At 36.5% G+C, this 20,712-nt stretch overlaps 1 protein-coding gene and 1 pseudogene across 1 annotated transcript in view; one reads left to right on the top strand and one right to left on the bottom strand.

Annotated features, from left to right (window-relative positions):
• Positions 1–17,598, bottom strand: part of LOC138805018 (WD repeat and FYVE domain-containing protein 2-like) — a 95,813-nt gene extending 78,215 nt beyond the window's left edge. The window contains exons 1-2 of the mRNA XM_069989575.1: positions 17,534–17,598; positions 3,117–3,190 (exon numbers count right to left, since the gene is read on the bottom strand). Coding sequence (XP_069845676.1) covers positions 3,117–3,190; positions 17,534–17,540 — 81 coding nt within the window. The 5' untranslated portion in view covers positions 17,541–17,598. The remainder of the gene's footprint in view (positions 1–3,116; positions 3,191–17,533) is intronic.
• An 846-nt stretch (positions 17,599–18,444) lies between these two features.
• On the top strand, positions 18,445–20,511 carry LOC138805032 (large ribosomal subunit protein eL42-like; annotated as a pseudogene).
• The last annotated feature ends 201 nt before the right edge of the window (positions 20,512–20,712 follow it).

Below are 20,712 nucleotides of genomic sequence, written 5' to 3'. Positions count from 1 at the left end.
TGCTTATGTGGTGCTGAGGAATTGAACCCAGGGCCTCAGGCATGCAAGGCAAGCGCTCTACCACTGAGCCACCTTCCCAGCCCCAGTCAAATCCTTAACTCTCAACACTTTCATATCAGAGACAGATTTTAAACTATTTTACAAAATAGAGGTTAAATAAGCTATATAATACAGCTAACCAACTGAGCATTTTATGTGACTTGAGGATACAGATGATATCTGCTAAAAGTAAAAGAAAAAAAAATATAACATTTGAGCAAATCTTTGAAAGATAATTAGAACTTTACAGAACAAGACAGGAGAGGGGTATTCCGGGCTATAGGAACAGAAAGGCCAAAAAAAGATAGGTATGAAAAAAGAGTCTTACCATTTTTTGCTTCTCTCAGTAGGTGATCTCACCTGCTACTTCATGTTTAAAAAAGGTAAAAGCATTCCTCTCCTACATCTCAAAATGTAAGGATGTTTTGTCTCACTTTTTCTTCTGCCTCAAAAGTGCTCCTTTTCCTTCCCAGTTCAATTCTTATCTCTTGTTCATTCTTGTTATAACATAATTTTTTCCTTCCCTTGTGGCCAATTTTTAAAGAAAGAATGGTCCATATTTGTTATCTCTAATCCATGTCCAATTCATTATTCAGTAACATAAGTTTGTCTTTCAAATGCTCTATAATGTATTTTTGTTCAATAAAATAAAGTGAAATAGGGATTTGCTTTTTTACTTCATTGTTTTACAATATTTAACCATTATCTCTTTTCAAAATTTGCTATATTCAGGAAATGATATTTTTCATATCTAGAAAGTAAACTATTAAATAGTCAGAACTCTACTTACTTAATGAGACTCTTGAAATTTAAATATGCTGTTGTCTCAATATATCTTTCCCTAACTTAGAGCTTTTATAATTCTTCAAATGAGAATAGGTAGAATATGAATTCATCTTCCTCAGCAAGATAAAGAGGTACTTTTGAGAAAATTATTTCATGTAAGCCACAGTTCTCAATACTTTTCAGAGGATTAAAGTAAGGTACAGTCAGCATCTCAACACTATACTAACATAATGAGAAAAGTGACAGGGTTCCTGTTCCTGATGGATGCTCTAATTCCTGGCAGTTTTCATTTCAAAGGAATAAGGGCTAAGGTCCTTCTATACAATAAATAGCTAGAATTCTCTGTAACTTACTTTGCATACCTTTCATGCAATTAAGGAAAAATTGATCAGCACCCATTATCCACCCATACTGATTTCAAAAGTGCAAAAAAAAGATGTAAATACACATAAGTCTTCCTAGGGAAAGTGAATGTTATGTACATGAGTCTATGAACTGCTGGACAATATGTGATCTCAGATCATCTTTTTTGTTTCCTTAATAAACAGTTCAGTTCACTGAACAACCCAATTATCTCCTTTTATTTTTTAAAGCTAAGTTTATTCTATACACATACACACTCACACTCAGATGCACACATTCCCTTTTCAAAATGGCTCTCTTTAAAGTAGACAAAATCATATAATAAATTTCTGTCCTAAGAATGAGCTTATAGATTTACTAAATGCATTAGATATATAGAAATGTCATATTTGTCAATAACAATATTGTTAATATCTCCATAAAAATTAGACAAATGTTTTAGTGAGAAATCAAAAACTATCAGGTCCACCTCCAATACTTGGAAGGAAGGTCCACATTCTATTTGTCTAAATATTTAAAAATTATAAGTCAAGTTAGACTATTAAACAAAATATAGCTTTAAATTCCAATATTAACAAATACACTTTTAGCAACTTGGAACTATAGGTTCTTGGATTCCATGAAGTTCTACATCACAGCATAATAACACAGAGGGCCAGCCCAATTCCTTCTCTTCCTTTCTCCAATCTACTGATGCCTTGAGGGACCCTGCACACCTGTGTGGACATCCTATCCACCTCAAATTCCCACCATTTAGGCACCTCTGAGGTCTAAAAAAATGTTCACTGGTTTTACTCTCTTAAGGAGCAGATTCAGGAGAAGGACTGGGCAGGATCTGAAAGGAGGCTCTGTTCAGGGGCAGGAAATTCCCAGACTCAGTACCCATAGAATCGGATTGGAGACTGAGCGAGGCCTTAGAAAGTTTCCTTGGATCCTTAAATCCTTCATTGCCATCCTGTGGGCAAGTATAGACAGAATAGGACTTTCTTCATTTTCTTTTAAAATCTTTCTTGTTTGTTTAGTTTTGAAAAGTCTCACTAGATTGCTCAGGCTGGCCTTGAACTTGTGATTCTCCAGTCTCAGCCTCCCCAAAAGGTGAGATTATAGATGGAGCATACTTCCCAACTTTTCAGATCAGAGTGTTTTAATTCACTAACCACAAAGATTAAATGTAACAGTGGATAACTGATCAGACCTGTTACTAGTTAACATACTTTTAGTTAAAATTCAGTATGATTAAGAATTTTGATATCTAAGCACTTCAGCTTCCTCAAATATCTATCATCAAAGGGTCTATTATTTATCTGGCTCTATCCTACAGACAAAAATCTAGAGTCTGTGTTTGTTTTGTAACTTCAGACAAATTTATAGAATTCTGTTCACATGCTGGGGGAACTGAAAAGACAACAAGAAGCAGAAGGAGGAGAACAGAGTATAAAAGACAAGATCAGACATGCAGATGGAAGAGAAAGCATTTCCCCTGTGTTTTGTCACTGTAGGGAAATTTATAAGGTAATTAATCATCTGGTCCAAGTTCAGTACCACAGAGCAGCAAGTTCAAGATCACAATTCTCACTCATTAGTGCAGATTCATGCAGTCTGAGAATTTACTTCCCAATATTCCTAGCCTAGTCCCTGTCTTAGTGAAAGGTCATCTGAGCCATGTTAGTGTATAAGTAGGTTGATGACAGTTCTCCCTGCACAGAATCTCTTCCCGGCCACACTGAAACTTCTACTTAGCAAGAAAATGATTCTGTTCATTTGAAAAATTAAAAATTAAATCTCATCACTAAGCATATATATATACACATATATACAAGTGTGTGCATATATATATATTATATATATATATATATATATATACACACACACACACACTTCACAGGAAGGAAGTATTTCAACTGGAAATCTTATTTATGTGTACTTACTGAGATTGTACCATTGTCTAGACCTATGGACAGTCTTCTTGTTTCCGGATTAAAAGACATGCATGAACATGGAGCTGAAAGAAATGAACATGTTGATGAAATTAACAAAACAATGACTTTCATTGATTTAGGAGTGCCTAACTAGCTTAAAGTAGGTGAACATATTTCCCCACTATTTCCTCAAATAGTTCATTTAACTCCCACTTACTGAAAAAATAAAAATAGCAATTTTATAACCAACCCTAGTTTTAAAAGTTATCCCCTTTCAATGAATATAACAATAAAAGCATTCTCAAAGTGGACAATTACGGGGTGTGGTGTGACTTACACCATCAATACTAAGTCTGAATTTGCTTGACTAGATTCACAATACTTTGTGCTAGGTAAGCCTTCCATGACCACTTTCCTCTTCCACTCAGGCCTCAACTTAAGTAAAATTAACCCATATTTTCTGAACTACCCTGCCTGCACCTACTCTGCCTGGATCCACGTGCATATACACACAAATTAGTGTTGAAACATGTATTTGATCCAGAATTGATACAAGACAAGCAATCTGGAGGCTACTGACTGAAGATTTGTCCCAAGTTAAGAGAAACCCAACTGAACATAAGGACTAAGTAGTATTGTTTTTTTTTTAAGTCCTGAGTAAGTCAGTACACCTAGTCCTGGACTGGGACTCTCGGTTTCACAAAATTAAGTCCTCTGGTGGGAAGCCTCCTGTAAACCACAATTATACTAAGCAGTTAGCTTCGAAATTTCAGTCTCCTTCATCTACATTTGTTCCTTAAAAAATGAGGATCTTTTAGCCGGGCATTGGTGGCTAACGCCTATAATCCTAGCTACTCAGGAGACTGAGATCTGAGGATTGCAGTTCAAAGCCAACCCAGGCAGGAAAGTCCGGGAGACACTTATCTCCAATAAACCACTCAGAAAAATGGAAGTGGTGCTGTGGCTCAAGTGGTAGAGCACTCGCCTTGAGCTGAAGAGCTGAGGGATAGCCCCTAGGCCCAGAGTTCAAGCTCCACAACCAACCAAAAAAAAGGCGGGATGGATCTTTTGACAATTAAGGCCACACTGAAAAAGTTCTTCTAAAGAGATCAGGACTTCTAAATGCCTCCCTCTACCCATAGATATGAATTAATTCATCATCATAATTGTAATCAGCATCAAGTATTTTTATTCCTACTTTCTGTTATTCAGATGTCTCACTCAAGGTCATACAGAGGAAAAAACTGGAAAAGGTTCAAAGACATAATTGAAACATTAAGTCCCATCTTAGATTATCTTGAAATTATAAAAGAGCTTCAAGTTCTACTGATAAGTGTCTTCATAAACAGATCACTCAGTAACATTTTTTCATTCTCTATATAAGGGCCTAAAGGGGCTGGGAAGGTAGCTCAGTGATAGAGTGCTTGCCTTGCATGTATGAGGCCTTGGATTTGATTCCTCAGCACCACATAAGCAGAAAAAGCCAGAAGTGGTGTTGTGGCTCAAGTGGTAGCTAGCTTGAGCTAAAGAGCTGATGGACAGTGCTCAAGCCCATAGTTCAAGCCCCATGACCAACAAAAAATTAATTAATTAATTGGTTAAATAAAAGGATCAAAAGCAAACCAACATCAAAAAGATCTGCTTGGGGCAGGGAAGTTGGCTCAGTGGTAGAGCACTTGCCTTGCATGCCTGAGGCCCTGGGTTCGATCCCTCAGCACCACATAAGCAAAAAGAAAAAAGCCGGAAGTGGCACTGTGGCTCAAGTGGTAGAGCGCTAAGCCTTGAGCTGAAGAGCTGAGGGACAGCACCCAGACCCAGAGTTCAGGCCCCATGACTGGACCCAAGAAAAAAAAAAAAAAAAAAAAAAGATCTGCTTAACTGCATAATTTCTAATCTCAATCATAATATATCCAAAACATAGGAACAAACAAAACAGAATATCTTCTCAAAACTTATTCCAGTTAAATTTAGCCACAAAATAAAACCAGATTCACAAACACACTGCTAAAAGATATCTAATGCACTAAATGATATCTAATGCACTACTCAAAGGATTTAATCTAGGCCTATAAAATATTTGGCAAAATCTCTACACAAATACTGAGACATTTACTCTCATAATCTCCTATGTATGCAGAATAAAAACCTAATGATTGCATTGTATTTGCTGAAAAAAGAATTAATCATTAACATAATTCTGTAAAACACATTTACTATAAAAATATGCACAGAAAACATAAGAACAGTTATATTCATGTGAAAGGATTATTTCTTTAATAGGCTTTCATCTTATTTTGTTGTTTATGTTAAAATTAATTTTACACATTCATGATTTATTAAGATTTCAGTAAAAGCTTATAAGCTTTGTATGCTTACACAAAGCAAAAACTTGGTTGCAGCCACAATGGGCTACAAACTTGCCAAAAAAACCTTTACTATTTTTCTTCCTATGCGGTCATTGAAAAGTATTTCTCTGTGCGGGATGCCAGTAACTCTTGCCTATAATTCTAGGCACTCCTACTGACTTCCTCCTTTAAAACTGAACTATAAGCTCTACATGAAATAAACATAGCATGAGAGGAACCTTGAAGATACACTTATTTCCCCTATCCCTACAGCCCTTTAGCTGTTTCCTATGAGAAAGGATAATTCCAACAGCTTTGTGGGATGACCTCCATTTGTTCAAGCCTCCCACATATTTCATGTTATATGGAGTTAATTGGCTTGAAACTGCCTTTACTCTAATTCAAGACCTTGCTATTCATTGGTACTAATGTTACCTCCCAACATTTTATTTTCCCAATTTTTTAAATTAAAGTATACTAAGGGTAGAGGGGGGCAGGTAGCTAACAAGGTTCTTGAGAAAATAATGCATAATTCATTTTTTATACTTTCTGACATCTACTTTTTTATCTCAGACTGATGACAACAAAGTGTACTGGCAAAGTCATGAAATATAAAAAATAACATAGAAAAGAAATCTGTGCAAGTCTGTGGGTAGTGGGCCATCTTATTCTGCTATATTAATGTTGGCAATGTCTCTTTCTGGTTGTTTTTGTGCTAGGAATGGAGCGTAGGTTTTCACACATGCTAGATAAGCACTCTATCACTGAGCTACATACATCCTCTCTGCTCCCTCTTATATTAGTAACAGAACTTTAAACACTTGTCCTGTCCCTCTTATATTAGTAACAGAACTTTAAAAATTTGTCCTGTCATAGTCTCACTTGTATAATTTAATCACTTTTAGAACGTATGAGTAACTTAAAAAATGAAATATTTTTAAATTTAAGGTAGGTCTTCACCTTTAAGTTCAGAAAATGAAAACAAAGAGAAGTTCCAGGATTGGTAGTTATAAGTAATCACCATATAATTTGAAGAGCGAAAAAAGCTCCAGAGATATGGGCCCTAGACAAAGGATACTCAAGAGACCAACATCAACCTCAGCAAGTCAAAAACAGATTAAAGAAAAAGTGACAACTTGTATTTCTAATACTGTTACCCACAACTGTTATAAAACAGACCACTGCCCTTGCTTTAAAAACAACAACAAGGGCTGAGAAGGTGGCTCAGTGGTGGAGCGCTTGCTTCGCATGCATGAGGCCCTGGGTTTGATTCCTAAGCACCACATACACAGAAGAAGCCCGAAGTGGCGCTGTGGCTCAATTGATGGAGTGTTAGCCTAGAACAAAAGAAGCTTAGGGACAGTGCCCAGGCCCTGAGTTCAAGCCCTAGGACTGGCAAAATAATAATAACAATAATAGTAAAACAACAACAAAAAAGTATAGCTGAGAAGAAGCATTCTTAAAATACTTCTATTTGGGGGAATTTTCTTAATCTATTATTTATACCTGTAATTCTTTCATTTATGACTAACTTATTTTCTGTCCTTTGTTGACTGAACTTTGCTCAAATAAACACAAGTTTCACTGAAGGGTAAGCCATGGATTTCAATCACACTGACTGCTTTTACACTGTTAAAGGCATTACTTGGCAGGAGACACTAATCTTCCGGATGAGATGTTCTGGTTGGTAACTAAAACTAAATAAACAACAGGGCTTCTGAGAATAAAATGAAGTGTTAAAGGCACTGTGATGAAAATTAATGTCAGGATCCCACAATAAAGGGGCTTTCAAAAAAGAGCTTCCAATGATTAATAGACTCCCATAGACACTCATGAAACAGATTTGATTCAAGAACACTGTTTCATTTAGCCTTATTTGTCTTAGGATAATAATAGATTTGCAGTACTCAACCTATGTTTTATTTTATTAAGTGTACCTATATTAATGACTTCCATTGTTTCACACTAAAGCATTTTTCATTTAAATCAGACATTGTATGCCTTCTGCCATTTTGCTTACTATTGTTTTAAAAATTACAATGACTTAGAAGTGGTCACTTTTTATTCCAGACAAGATCTTCCTCTATTGCCCAGGCTGGTCTTAAACTCAAGATATTGTCCCACCTCAGCCTCCTGAGTGCTGAAACTACAAGTGCTGAAACTACCATCATGGTTTCATCCAAGTTTTAAGTTACAATAAAGTAGCCTACTACAGTAAATTTCAAAATGCTCTGCCAGATGAGTATCAAGCAAAAGCATACTAAATAAATGATGTACTTACTCAAATTAATTAATATCTGCTATCTTTCACTGGGATAATTTAGGTTTTTTTGCTTATTTCCATTAAAAACTGAAGTTTCTTGGACACTTTTTCTTCTTAGTAAATACAGAAATATTCCATCATTGATTTAAAAAGTATAAATACTAAAACTAATATTATTTTATACTTGTAAATTATTTGAATATATGGTTCCATAATAAAACCTATAAAAAAAGAAGCCAACAAATGGAGTAATATACCTAAAATCAGAACCAGTTATTTGAATTGCAGTATAAACTAAAGCAAAAAGATGAGTATTTCCCTCTCACCCCTATATTCCTAGAATGCCACACAACTTTCTCAATACAGCTAAAGATATTTTAAGCCACCAAAGTAATGCTACCCTAAGAAAGCAGAACGGCCAAGTTCATAATTTTAAATGCCTTTCCACCACTGACCTGTCCAAAGAAACTTCTCCCAAGACTCCAATAGTTTTAGCAGATGAGAATGGTCTTAAACTATCAAAAGTTCTCTTCATTGCTGGGTGCCAGAGGTTCACACCTGTAATCCTAGCTACTCAGGAAGCTGAGATCTGAGGATCTTAGTTCAAAGCCAGCCCAGGTGGGAAAGTCCGTAGGACTCTTATCTCCAATTAACTATCAGAAAACTGAAAGTGGCACTGTGGCTCAAGTGGTAGAAGGCTCACCTTGAGCTGAAGAGCTCAGGGATGGCACCCAGGCCCAGAGTTCATGCCCCACAACTGACAAAAAAAAAAAAGTTCTCTTCACCAATGGGAAAATTAATATTTGTAATTCATATGCAAAATTACTCATTTCCATTCCAGATATAAAACATATAAACTTACTAAGAACTTAATTTTTCAAATTCTCAATTTCAAGTTATCTATTGATTTCTTCATAGTTTTTTTAAAATTTTTATGATGATGTACAGAGGGGTTACAGTTATACAAGTCAGGTAATAAGTACATTTCTTTTTGAACAGTCTTACCCTCTCCCTCAATTTCTCCCAGTTTTTCCCCTCCTAGTAGTTTTAACAAAGAAAAGGATATTAACTCAGCTACAACCTCACAACAATTCATCAATTTTTCCTATAAATGGGTGAACACCAAGAATGATAGCATATATTGGAAACCATAAAGAACTTGAAAACACTATTCAAATAATTATTGGTATATCTAATAACTAAAATATTTTTGTAAATTTGAAAACAAAGAAAGAAGACAATTTTTATCTATTAGATTTGATGCAGAGCAAATGTAAAGGGTTTGCCCAAAGTCATTCGGCAAACGGGACAAAAATAAAAATTAAATTTACTTTCCATTCCAGACACAGGTTCTAACCTACGATCTATTTTATATGCTCCTATCTATCTAAACAGGGCATTAGTGGCTCATGCCTGTAAATCCTAATTACTCAGGAGGCTGAGTTTTGAGAATAGCAGTTTAAAAGTAGCCCAGGCTAGAAAGGTTGTAAGACTCATCTCTCCAATTAACCACTACAGAACCCAGGTCCTTAGTTCAAGCCCCAGTACTGGAAAATAACAAGAAAACCCTCCAATCTAAAGTAATGCATGGGGAGGATGGATGGGGGGTGGGGACAGTAAGACTTAATGTCAACAATGAACTTCATTATGTTCCAATTTTATCTCTGTTTTTCTTAAAGAGTATTTAATCTATTCTTTACTCATTTCACAAAGAGTTTGAAATGGCTTTAAAAGCAGGAACAGCAAAATCAAATGCTAGAGGATTGTGTTGAGAAATTTGTTAGTTCTGTTTCATTTCACCCATAAAGACAATGTACTGACCCTCAGAGCTATCACTTACAACCTTTTTGTCTTGTGATCCACATAGAAAGTTGTATTTGTACAATTAATGGAGTAAGTGGCTTCCTATCCCACCCCCTGCTCAGCTAAGATCAGAGCTTGGGGAGCCTTCAACCAGGCTTTGGGTGAAAATTCAGAGGCAGATGGTTAAAAAAAAAATCACTTGTTACAGGGAAGACTCAAGTTCTTAGATTTTAAATGCTAGGTGGGCATACCTTGGCAGCTGTACAATATGAAAAGTACAGCTTTGAGGACTTGGCCACACCTTTCACACCAAGCCAAGACAGAGAGCTGGACAGAGTACAAAAGAAGTCCTTGCATTACTATGTGTGATATGTCCATGTATTATAAGTAGCTTTGAGAAAAATGTCATCTGTTTTGCTTTAGGAACAAATTCATAAACAGGAGCCAAAGTAAATTCTACTTACCTAGCCTGGCAACAACAGAACCCACAGAGGTTTTCCAATTCTCCTGCATGTGCCACCTGAGGCTTTTGCCCTCTCTAGTCTCCTATTTACTACATCTTTGGCAACCAATTTACCTGTCCTCCAAACCCAGGGGAGAGGTTGGCACTACAGGCCCAGCCATGACACCCAATCCTCAAATAGAGCAAGAACAATCTCCACCACCTGCCACTCTGGCTGGTTCTTCAGATTTCCTCTCTTTCTTTCCTTTATCTGAGCTTTTGAGAGACAAAAGTAGTGGGGAAAGTAAATCTAAACTATCTCAACCATGAAAAGAAAAATGCTTTCTACATGGGTTTTCTATACTGTAATGTAAATATGGTGATTGAAATGGTATCTATTAGAAACCTGGAACAAATGATTATATTTATGGCTGCAACCAAAATCTCCACCCTGTACCCTGAGGAGGACCACTCTTTAGTTTTACAAGCTAAGGCAGGAGAGTCTCAGGTGGGTAAGTTGTAAGCTGATACTGTCACAGGCAATTATCAGCTACTACAAGGATATACCAACAGGATATAATTTTTTGATAGCATACTGAATAAGGAAATGCACTTATTTATACATAAAATCAGCTAGGTTATAGAAAACTACTGAACAGCTGTCAACTCAAATTCTCCATAGAGTACCCTAGGGATATAATTCAGTGATAGAGCAAATGAACAACCCTCCACCACAAAACTGAAAACAAAATCTCTTGGGGAGGGAGGGATTTGTTTGTTCTGTGTGGGCCAATACTGAGGCTTGAACTCAGGGACCGAGTACTGTCCATCTCTTAGCTTTTTTTGCTCAAGGCTGCACTCTACCAGTTGAGCCAAAGCTCTACTTCTGGCTTTTTGGTGGTTAACTGGAGATGAGTCTACATATAGACTTTCCTACTCTGGCTGGTTTCAAACCATAATTCTAAAATCTTAGCTTCCTGAGTAGATAGGATTACAGGTGTGAGCCACCAGAACCAGCTTAGAGAGCAAGGTTTAAGTGGATTTTCTTTAGGACACTGTTGTGACCATGTCCCCATCACTCCCTCACCATGCTACACAGTTGATACAGCTTTAATGCCTGCCTTTCTCACCAGACTCTGCATATCATGAAGACAAGGCCTGGCTGCTATATTTAACCACACTGAACTGTGTGGGTATGTAAAAAAACACAATATTTCTTTTCTTTCTCCTCCTCCCCTTCTCTCCCTCCCCCCCCCCCCCCCCCCAGTCGTAGAGCCTGAACTCCGGGCCTGGGTGCTGTCCCTCAGCTCTTCAGCTCAAGGCTAATGCTCTACCACTTGAGCCGCAGCACCACTTCTGGTTTTCTGGTGGTTTATTGGAGATGAGTCTCACGGACTTTCCTGCCACAGCTGGCTTTGAACCATGATCCTCTCAGATCTCAGCCTCCTTAGTAGCTAGGTTTACAGGCATGAGCCATCAGCACCTGGTATAGACAACATTTCTTGAATGAGCCATACAAAGAAATTAAGAGAATAAAATATTACTTTCTGCTTTTCTTCTTTACATGCCTTCACTCTGCCAGACTATATTCAGCCCAGCAGCATAGTAGTACTAATAGGGCCATGGCTGAGTTCTTTTTCTTTAAAGAGCACAGAAATTCAGGAGAAACTAAGTAATGAGAAATAGCAGGCACAAAATCAGGGCCAAGTTTAGTCAACTACTTGAAGCTACAACTAAGTGAAAGTCCTTTAAGCACTAAAGGACACATCCAGTAGGAATCTCTTGAACTCAAAGTTATTTATCCCAGCCAGGCTGCTTGATGGATTAAGAGGATCATGAGGAAAATCTCTAAATATTAACTGAATCTGAGGGTCCTATCTTTCTACTTACCTTTCTGTTTTTGTAAATCAGCCTTCACTGTTTCTCCTGGCATACGATTGCCTCACAACTCTTGGGTTTCTGTGTTTCCAGTTTAGTGGATCTGCCTAGGCTAAAACTAACATTTCCTGGTTCAAATACTAGAAAACCAGATTTGGCTCAGGGGGAAATAGCCTTTCAGACAACTCCAGTTTCTCCAGATTGCCCTCTCCAAGGGAAGAAGCTTGAAAAAGATCATGTAGAGACACTCCCAAAGCAGCATTTGTGTTTTATCATGTTTTTGCTTCTCACTGTTTCTGATCTACTTACTCCTGTGTGACACTCCATTACAGGCATTCAGCCTCATCATATTCTATCTAGCAGGCTCACTCTCATCAAACAGCCTTCACTGTTTATTCTTTCTCCTTCAATTCTCCTGCCTGCTTTTCTTCACTGAACTTCAAATTTGTCTCAGAGCTACCCATCATCTACTCTCCTTCTCCAAGCAAACTAAATATTGCACTGAAAAAGATTTTAATATCAAAATGCACAAATAAGTCACATATAAATGTCAAATAATTTCTTCTGTATGTGGAATGCTTCTTATCATATACTAGTCTAAACACACAATATGGTCATATCTGCCTGTGGTGTCCATTCTACAGCTTCTGGATTTATTCACTTTCTCTTTTAATTATTTTGTAATTAACACAACATAACCATTATTTTTAAATAACACCAAGTTAACCTCTTTTTACAAAAATCTTTCAAAAGAAAAGATTATGAGACAATTCTTTGGAAACACAATTCTATTTCAGGCTTTCTAACTGGCCAAGTTATAGTTTATTTTTTTGTGCAATAAGATTTTGCTTGTCTCAAGTTAAACAAAGCTTCAATTCTTGCTAAGGCATCCATTATGACATCAGAATGCATAAGAGTCCTAGGAACATAAAAGCAAATATCTGGGCAATTTTTTTCTTTTATCCTTACACAATAGCAGAATCCACAAACAATGAAAAATTACAGAAATCCTCTTTAACATATGTACCTTGTTTACCTACAAATCCCTTGCACTGACAAGTGGCCTATATATAGTAAGTATGCAGTAATGTTTAATTAATATATGTATTACATATATACGTGTTTCTATCTATATATTCACAAATCAATATTATATCTATATGAAGCTTTACCTATGTTTGTTTGAATAGTACATATAGGTCAACCTGTTAACAATGTCACAATCTTCTCAAACATTAATGTACAATCAAATCATCTACAAATTTTAATAATATGCAGACTGATTCACTAGCCTTGAGGTGGAATCAATAATGCAGAATTATTTTGGACTTTACGGGCAGTATTGAGGTTTGAACGCAAGGCCTCAAACTCACTTGGCTTGATTGTTCAGATGGTGCTCTACCACTTGAGCCTTGCCTCCAGCCCAATAGTGCAGTTCTAATAATTTCTCAGGTAATCCTGATTATGCTGGAGCATAGACAACACTCTGAATAGCAAAAAGTAACCATTATACTTCTTTTAGTAGGATACTAATGTTTAGCAGTATACACACACACACAGACACACACAGATACACACACACACACACACACACACACACACACACACACACACACACACACACACACACACACACACACACACACACACACACACACACACACACACACACACACACACACACACACACTAAATACTGATACTGGACCTTGAATTCCAGGCCTGGGTACTGTCCCTGAGCTTTTTTTTTTTTTTTTTTTTTTTTTTGGGGAGGGGGGTTTGGTGCCTAATTGGAGATAAAAATCTCACAGACTTTTCTGCCTTGGCTATCTTCAAACCATAATCTTCAAATCACAGCCTCCTGAGTAGCTAGGATTATAACCATGAGCTACCAGTACCCAACAATCACCTTGTTTGCAGTACTGGGGACTAAACCCTCGGACTTACATGTGCTAGGCATGTATTCCACCTCTGAGTTATACTCCCAGCTCTCTTCCTGAAGTATGTATATGCCAGGTGGAGGAGCTATACCACTCTTTAGTCTTGAATACAGCAATAAATGATTAAGTTGGAACTAGAAGTTTTTTTTGTATGTTCAAACATGAACAAACAAAGGAAGCATTAGAAAGTAATATTAATATGTGTATGTATGTATACATATATAGGGAAAGGGATAAGCAATAAATTCTATGACCTTATATCTTCATGAGGGTTTAAAAATAACTCCTTGCTTGTCACCCCCATGTCTCCATCATTTTTGCCCAGGTCTGCTTTTCCTCCATTTGTATTAGTCAAGAGGTATAAATCTCTGGGGTCAACCTCAACTTGTTGGATTACAGTCATCTTTTCTTGTTAGATATTGTGTCAAACTTGCTGAAGGACACTAGAAAAAAAAAGACTTGGTTATATCACTTTAAAAAATCTAGAAAAAAGCTGGGTGCTGGCTCACGCTTCTAATCCTAGCTACTCAGGAGACTAAGATCTGAGGATCGCGGTTCAAAGCCAGCCTGGGCAGGAAAGTCCATGAAACTCTTATTTCTGATAAAAGTCTCCAGAAAACCAGAAGTGGTGCTGTGGCTCAAGTGGTAGAGCACTCACCCTGAGTAGAAGAGCTTAGGGACAGTGTCTAGGCCCAGAGTTTAAGCCCATAACTCACACTCACACACAAAAAAAAATCTAGAAAAAAACAATCATGAACTCTCTTTCTTTTCTATTTCTCTACACCCTCATCAATCACTGGCAGGATCTTTCTTTTGGTCCTATAATATTGAGACAATAACCTATAATAGTGTCCATTAGAAGCACAGTAAGTAAAGAATGCTCAGAATTTCAAGAAGTTTTCTCATCACAGAAAAAGAGTTAAATATTTGGTTTAGATTTGTGGTTATCAGTTATTTATGAAAAAATTCTAAAGCCAAGTAAAGCCTCAAAGATAATTTGAAAGTCACTAAAAAACTCTTGTATCCTTAATAATTTATAAATAGGCAAAATTGTCATTATAATATTCTTTTGCCAGAGGCATAAAGTTAATCATGGCTAAAATTTAGCATGGATTTTGGTAGTGCACAATGACATGGATCTTTGAAGCTGAGATATTCTGTCAAAGGATGAGGTGTCCAAACAGCAAACCTGGGAGATTTTTTTGAGAATTTTAGTTTTAATTAATTAAGAGTTGACAGGGTAATGTTTAAGGTAATGTTTAGAACAGCATCCCAAATTTAAGCAATTACTTTTTTAAAAATGTTATCGTTAAGGTGATGTACAGAGGTCTTGCAGTCATGTAAGTCAGCTAATGAGTACTTTTCTTTTAGAACAGTGTCACCCTTCCCTCATTTTCTCTAAGTCTCCCGGTCTTTCTCTCTCAAACCCCACACCCACAAGTTGTATAGTTCATTTTCATCATAGTATCTAGTAAGTATCATTGCTGCATTTGTTCACTCTTTGTCCCACCATTTCTATACTTTCCTTTGCTCTCCCCAAATGGGATAAAGGTACATACAAGATAAAAGGTACAGAAATAAAAACAATGACAAAACAGTATATACGGAAGGGGGAAAAATACACACACACACACACAAAAGTTAAAAAAAAAGTTTCCATTTCTTGGAGTTCATTTCAACATCCATTATTTTATATGGTCATATGCACAGAGCCCTTGTAATCCTCTCCTAAGAATATCCTCCTTTGGTCTCACTGTGTGAATATTTAGAGTCCTGCTATATTTATCATGGTTCAAGTATAGTTTTTTGCCTTTTACCTTTATCTACTGTAGATTACTTGTAGATTTATAAGCATATTCTCATTACTACAAATGAGGGAAAACATGCAACCTATGTTTCTTTGGCTCTGGTATACTTTGCTTAATATAAATTTTTCCAAGTCTTTCCATTTCCTTATGAATGGAGCAATATCATTCTTTCTGATGGAAGCATAGAATTCCATTGTGTATATAACCACATTTTCTTGACCCATTTATCCACCGAGAAGCACCTGGGTTGATTCCACATCTTGGATATAAACAATGTTACAATGAACATGGTTGAGCTGGTAGGTTTAGTGTGGCCTGGTTTGTGGTCAATTAAATAAATGCCCAGGAGTGGGATTGCTGGGTCACAGAGAAGCTCTATGTTTAGTTTTTTAAGGAACTTCTATACTGCTTTCCAGAGTGGTTGGACAAGTCTACATTCCCACCAACAGTGTAGCTGCATTCGCTTTTGACCACATACTGCCAGACTCTGTTATTGTTAATTTTCTTGATAATGGCCATGGTGAGGTAGGATCTCAATGTCATTTTGATTTTCATTTCTTTTATGGCCAGTGATACTGACATGTCTATTAGTCACTCTTACTTTTTCTTCTAAGAAGTCTATAAAATCTTAGCCCATTTACTAATTGGGTTCTTGTTTCTTTGAGGACTTGTTTTTGGGGGGTTTAACTTGAGCGCTAAGTAAATTTTAGATATATGGCTCTTGTCGGGCATAGCTAGTAAAAATCTTCTCCCATTCTGTGGGCTTTCTATAAATCTCAATAGCTACATTCTTTGCCATGCAGAAACTTCAGTTCATACAATCCCATTTACTGGTCTTTCTTTGATATGTTGTAATACTGGATCTTTACTTAGGAAGTGTTGACCTGTGCCAAGGAGCCCTAGTGTTTCCCCTATCTCTTCCTGTAATATTTTCAGGGCATCTGGTCTTTGATCCATCTGGAATTGATTCTGGTGCAGGGTGATATAGAAGGATCTAGCCAATTGTGCCAGCACCATTTGTTGAAGAGACTTTTATTCCATTCTGTGTTTTTAACTCTCTTCTCAAATATTAGGTTGGCTTTAGGTCTGTGGGTTTATTTCTGGGTCTTCTATTCTATTCCATTGGTCCTCAGGCCTATTCTTGTGCCAGTACCATGCTGTTTTTATTACTATAGCTTTGTAATAGAGTTTGAAATTCACTATTGATATTCCTCCAGCATTTTCTTTCCTGCTAAGGATTGCTTTTAAGCAATTACTTTAGACTAAACACAGAACATGATCCCCAAATTTTATTAATTTTCAAGAAAAAAAATATTAGAATAAAGCCAATTTCCTAATTTTGGTGGTCAGTTTATCTTCTACAAAGAACATCTGTCAGGGAAACAGTCTCAGCAATACTTAACTCTATTTGGAGGAGTCATTATTTAACAATCAGTGCAAAGACATACTTCTCTGATAAGATCTTGGGAAAATGAAATCCACTTCTAATTAGAAGGTTTTAATCCCAAGGAAATCCTTTTGAGAACTGAATGCTCAATGTTAAATGTCTTGAATTTAAGTAAATGCTGTAACTATAATGCAAGGACAAATTTACTTCAGAAATGTAATCATAGGACAAAATTTTGTATTGTCTAAGGACATACTTTCCAAATCATTAAACAAAAAGTGTGGAACAAGAGAGCAACTGCTGTAATCACACAGACTATGTGGTGAAGTTCTTCTTCCATTATTATTCAATAACTATGAATATACTCAGTTTCACAATGATATTTTTATGTTTCACAGAAAGAAATAGAAAATCTAACATGACTTAGATGATACTTTATATTATAAAGTTCTCAACCTTCAATTTTCCCTATTCAAGAAGAAAATATAGAGAAGGCAAATGAGGAAGCAAGGGGGTTGGAGTACAGGCTTGGTTTTTGAGACAGAGACCCAGATACTTACAAGGCATTGCATGATATATGCTTGGCCAATACTGTCCGCTGTCTCTCTTTAACCAAACACGAACTGTCCTGCAACAGATGAAAATGTGTGGATTAAATCACAGAATTTTTGGTCATGGGAAAATGGTGAGACACAGAAACCAAACAATATTATATACACAGAATGTCTTAATTATGTACAACATATATGCATATTCATAACATGTGTACATTAAAACATATATGTACTTATTATATACCTCCCCAAAAATCCTTTATTCCTTAAGTTTAAGGCTTTTGTTCATGTAGAATTTGTGTCATCCTCACATATGTATATATACACACGTCTGATCATGACTACTTTTGAGAGCTATCTTTGTTGTTTTGCATTTCTTTTATACAAATCTCTGGAAGCATGAATCTTACTAGGGTCTTATTAGGTTTTGCTAGTAAAAGCAGATGAAGACTGCTCTGTGAAGCAAGTGCAAAGAGATCAAGGGAAATAATATGCAGCATCTGACATGAACAGGATTAATAGTAAATCCCTAGTATTCCAAGCTAGGCCCTTATCTAAAAGGAAGTTTTTCCAAGCATAGCCTAGCCACGGTAATCTCTGACTCAGATTTTCTTACATACCATATATGTCATGTTTTAACTATATGGCCCCAGATAGGAGGCTCCACTACTGAAAAGGATGATCATACAACAAAGGCTGGCTTAAGTCCTAGGCCAAAAGGCTAGACAGAGAAAAGACACCTAGAAGAGTGTAGCAAGACAGAGACAAAGACAACCATATGGGGAGTGTCATCAGAGACTGACAACTAGAAGGACCAGAATGTGAGTTATACTAGTCATGACATCGTCAGCATATGCCCCTAAGATAAACACAACCAGGAAACTCATCATCACTACCTCCAGCAACCAGAATAAATAATGTACATCAAATTGAGGGTAATGGTCAACTTCCCATTCTCAAAGTTCCTGGAATCTATATTCCTTATACCCTTAAACCACCCTTGAGTAAAAAAACATACTAAGAGATTGAGCTTTTTTTTTTTAAGGTTTTAGCAAGGATTTATTTTAGGATAACAGGTTAAAATAGGGAGAAAAGAAGACAGAAATATTTTCTGCTGGAAGTTAAAGACATGAAGACTGTTTTTCTCAGAAAGTGCTTAACACTACCTACAGATGCTATTTAAGTGAATTAAGTTTCAAACTGTGTTAGACACTTCCTCCCTTGAGCTAATGAATAAAGCCCCTATAAATAAGTAGCAGGGAGAAAAAAGACCTAGGCAACTACAGAACAAGAAAGAAATTTCAAACCTCAGGATCAGCATAAGGAAAAAAGAAAAAGACAGAAAAATACAACACAGAAAACCTCTGAGGCAAATTGATAGCTCTTTGTTTAAAAAGATCACAAATTAACACTAATCTTAAATCTTAAGATATTGGGGGGAAAAAGAGAGAAAAATAAGCCCGAAACCAACAGAAGGAAGGAAATAAAAAAGTTTGATCAGAAAAAAATACATATACATTATAGAAAGCCAAAGGAAAGAATCTTAAAACCAAGTGAATTATTTGTGAAGATATTCAAATGGTGATACCACTTCTTACCTTACAAAAGTCAAAACATTCTGAGAAAATTTATATATCTGACAGTCAGATAAGTTAAATGGAAAAACTACTAGAAACATTATATATGTCAAAAGGAACTCAAGAGAAATAGATAACTTCAAAAGTCCTACAGCAAGTAATAAAATTACATATATATATATACATACATACATACATACATAATTTTAAAAATCTTCCGAGAAAGAAATGTGCAGGAGCAAAATAGCTTTACTTATGAAGTTAATCAAATATGTAAAGAATTGACAAAAGCCCTATACAAACTATCAAAGAACAGAAAAAAAAAAGACTACTTCACTACATATTCTACAAGTCCAGCATTACCTGATACCAAAGATAGACAAAGATAGCACAGGAGGGGCTGGGAAGGTGGCTCAGTGGTAGAGTGCTTTCCTTGCACGCATGAGGCCCTGGGTTCGATTCCTCAGCACCACATAAGCAAAAAGAAAAAAGGCGTAAGTGGCGCTGTGGCTCAAGTGGTAGAGCGCTAGCCTTGAGCTGAAGAGCTGAGAGATAGTGCCCAGGCCCAGAGTTCAGGCCCCACGACCGGACCCCCCCCCAAAAAAAAGATAGCACAGGAATCTCACAAAGTTATATTCTTGTGAATATATATGCAATGCTCATAAATAAAATACTGGGAAGTACTAAACATGACAAAACAGGATTCAGTCCAAGAATGCAAAGACAGCTCAAAATAAGAAATCAATATAAACCAGTACAGTAAAATAATGCAAACATGTGCACACATACACAAACACACACACCTGAAGAAAATACATTTGATGAAATTCAATATTTTTCATGAAAAAACCCACTCATTCATAATACAAAATGTAAGGAAATTTCTATAACCTTATATAGTGCATTCAAGAAAATTTCCCTTGGCGCTGCTGCAGGCTTCCTGCCATCATGGTAGGCTCTTGGTTGGGGCTCTGGTAACAATTCAGCTTAATCCTCATTCCATCTACCACAGTACTCTCAGGTTAATGTTCCTAAAACCTGCTGTACTTTTTGTAAGAAGTGTGGCAAACACCAATCTCACAAAGTAACACAGTACAAGAAGGGCAAGGATTCGCTGTATGCCCAGGGAAAGCGTCGTTATGACAGGAAGCAGAGTGGCTATGGCGGTCAGACTAAGCCAATTTGCTAAGACTACAAAGAAGATTGTGCTAAGACTTCAATGTGTTGAGCCCAACTGTAGATCTAAGAGAATACTAGCTATTAAGAGATGCAAACATTTTGAATTGGATGGAGATAAAAAGAGAAAGGGGGAAGTGATCCAGTTTTAAGCTCCAAGTTTTGTTATGAAGACAATAAAATTGTGAGGTCAAATTCAAAAAAAAAAAAAGAAAAGAAAAGAAAATTTCCCAGTGAACAGCATATGCAGTAGTTAAAGAAAGAAAGTTATTTCCCTAAAAACTAGGTATACAGAATGGTCACCTACACCACTGCTACTCAGTATCACTGGATGTCCTAGTCAGAGCAATTAGATAAATAAAAGAACTATAGACATCCAAACTGGAATGCAAGAAATAAAACTATCTCTGTTTGCAGATGATTATATATAAA

This window comes from Dipodomys merriami, unplaced genomic scaffold, assembly GCF_024711535.1.
Source record: "Dipodomys merriami isolate MVZ:Mamm:240054 unplaced genomic scaffold, mDipMer1.0.p SCAF_380, whole genome shotgun sequence".
Classification (NCBI taxonomy): Eukaryota; Metazoa; Chordata; class Mammalia; order Rodentia; family Heteromyidae; genus Dipodomys; species Dipodomys merriami.
Note: the sequence above shows the minus strand (reverse complement) of the source record. Positions and strands in the feature narration are given on the sequence as shown.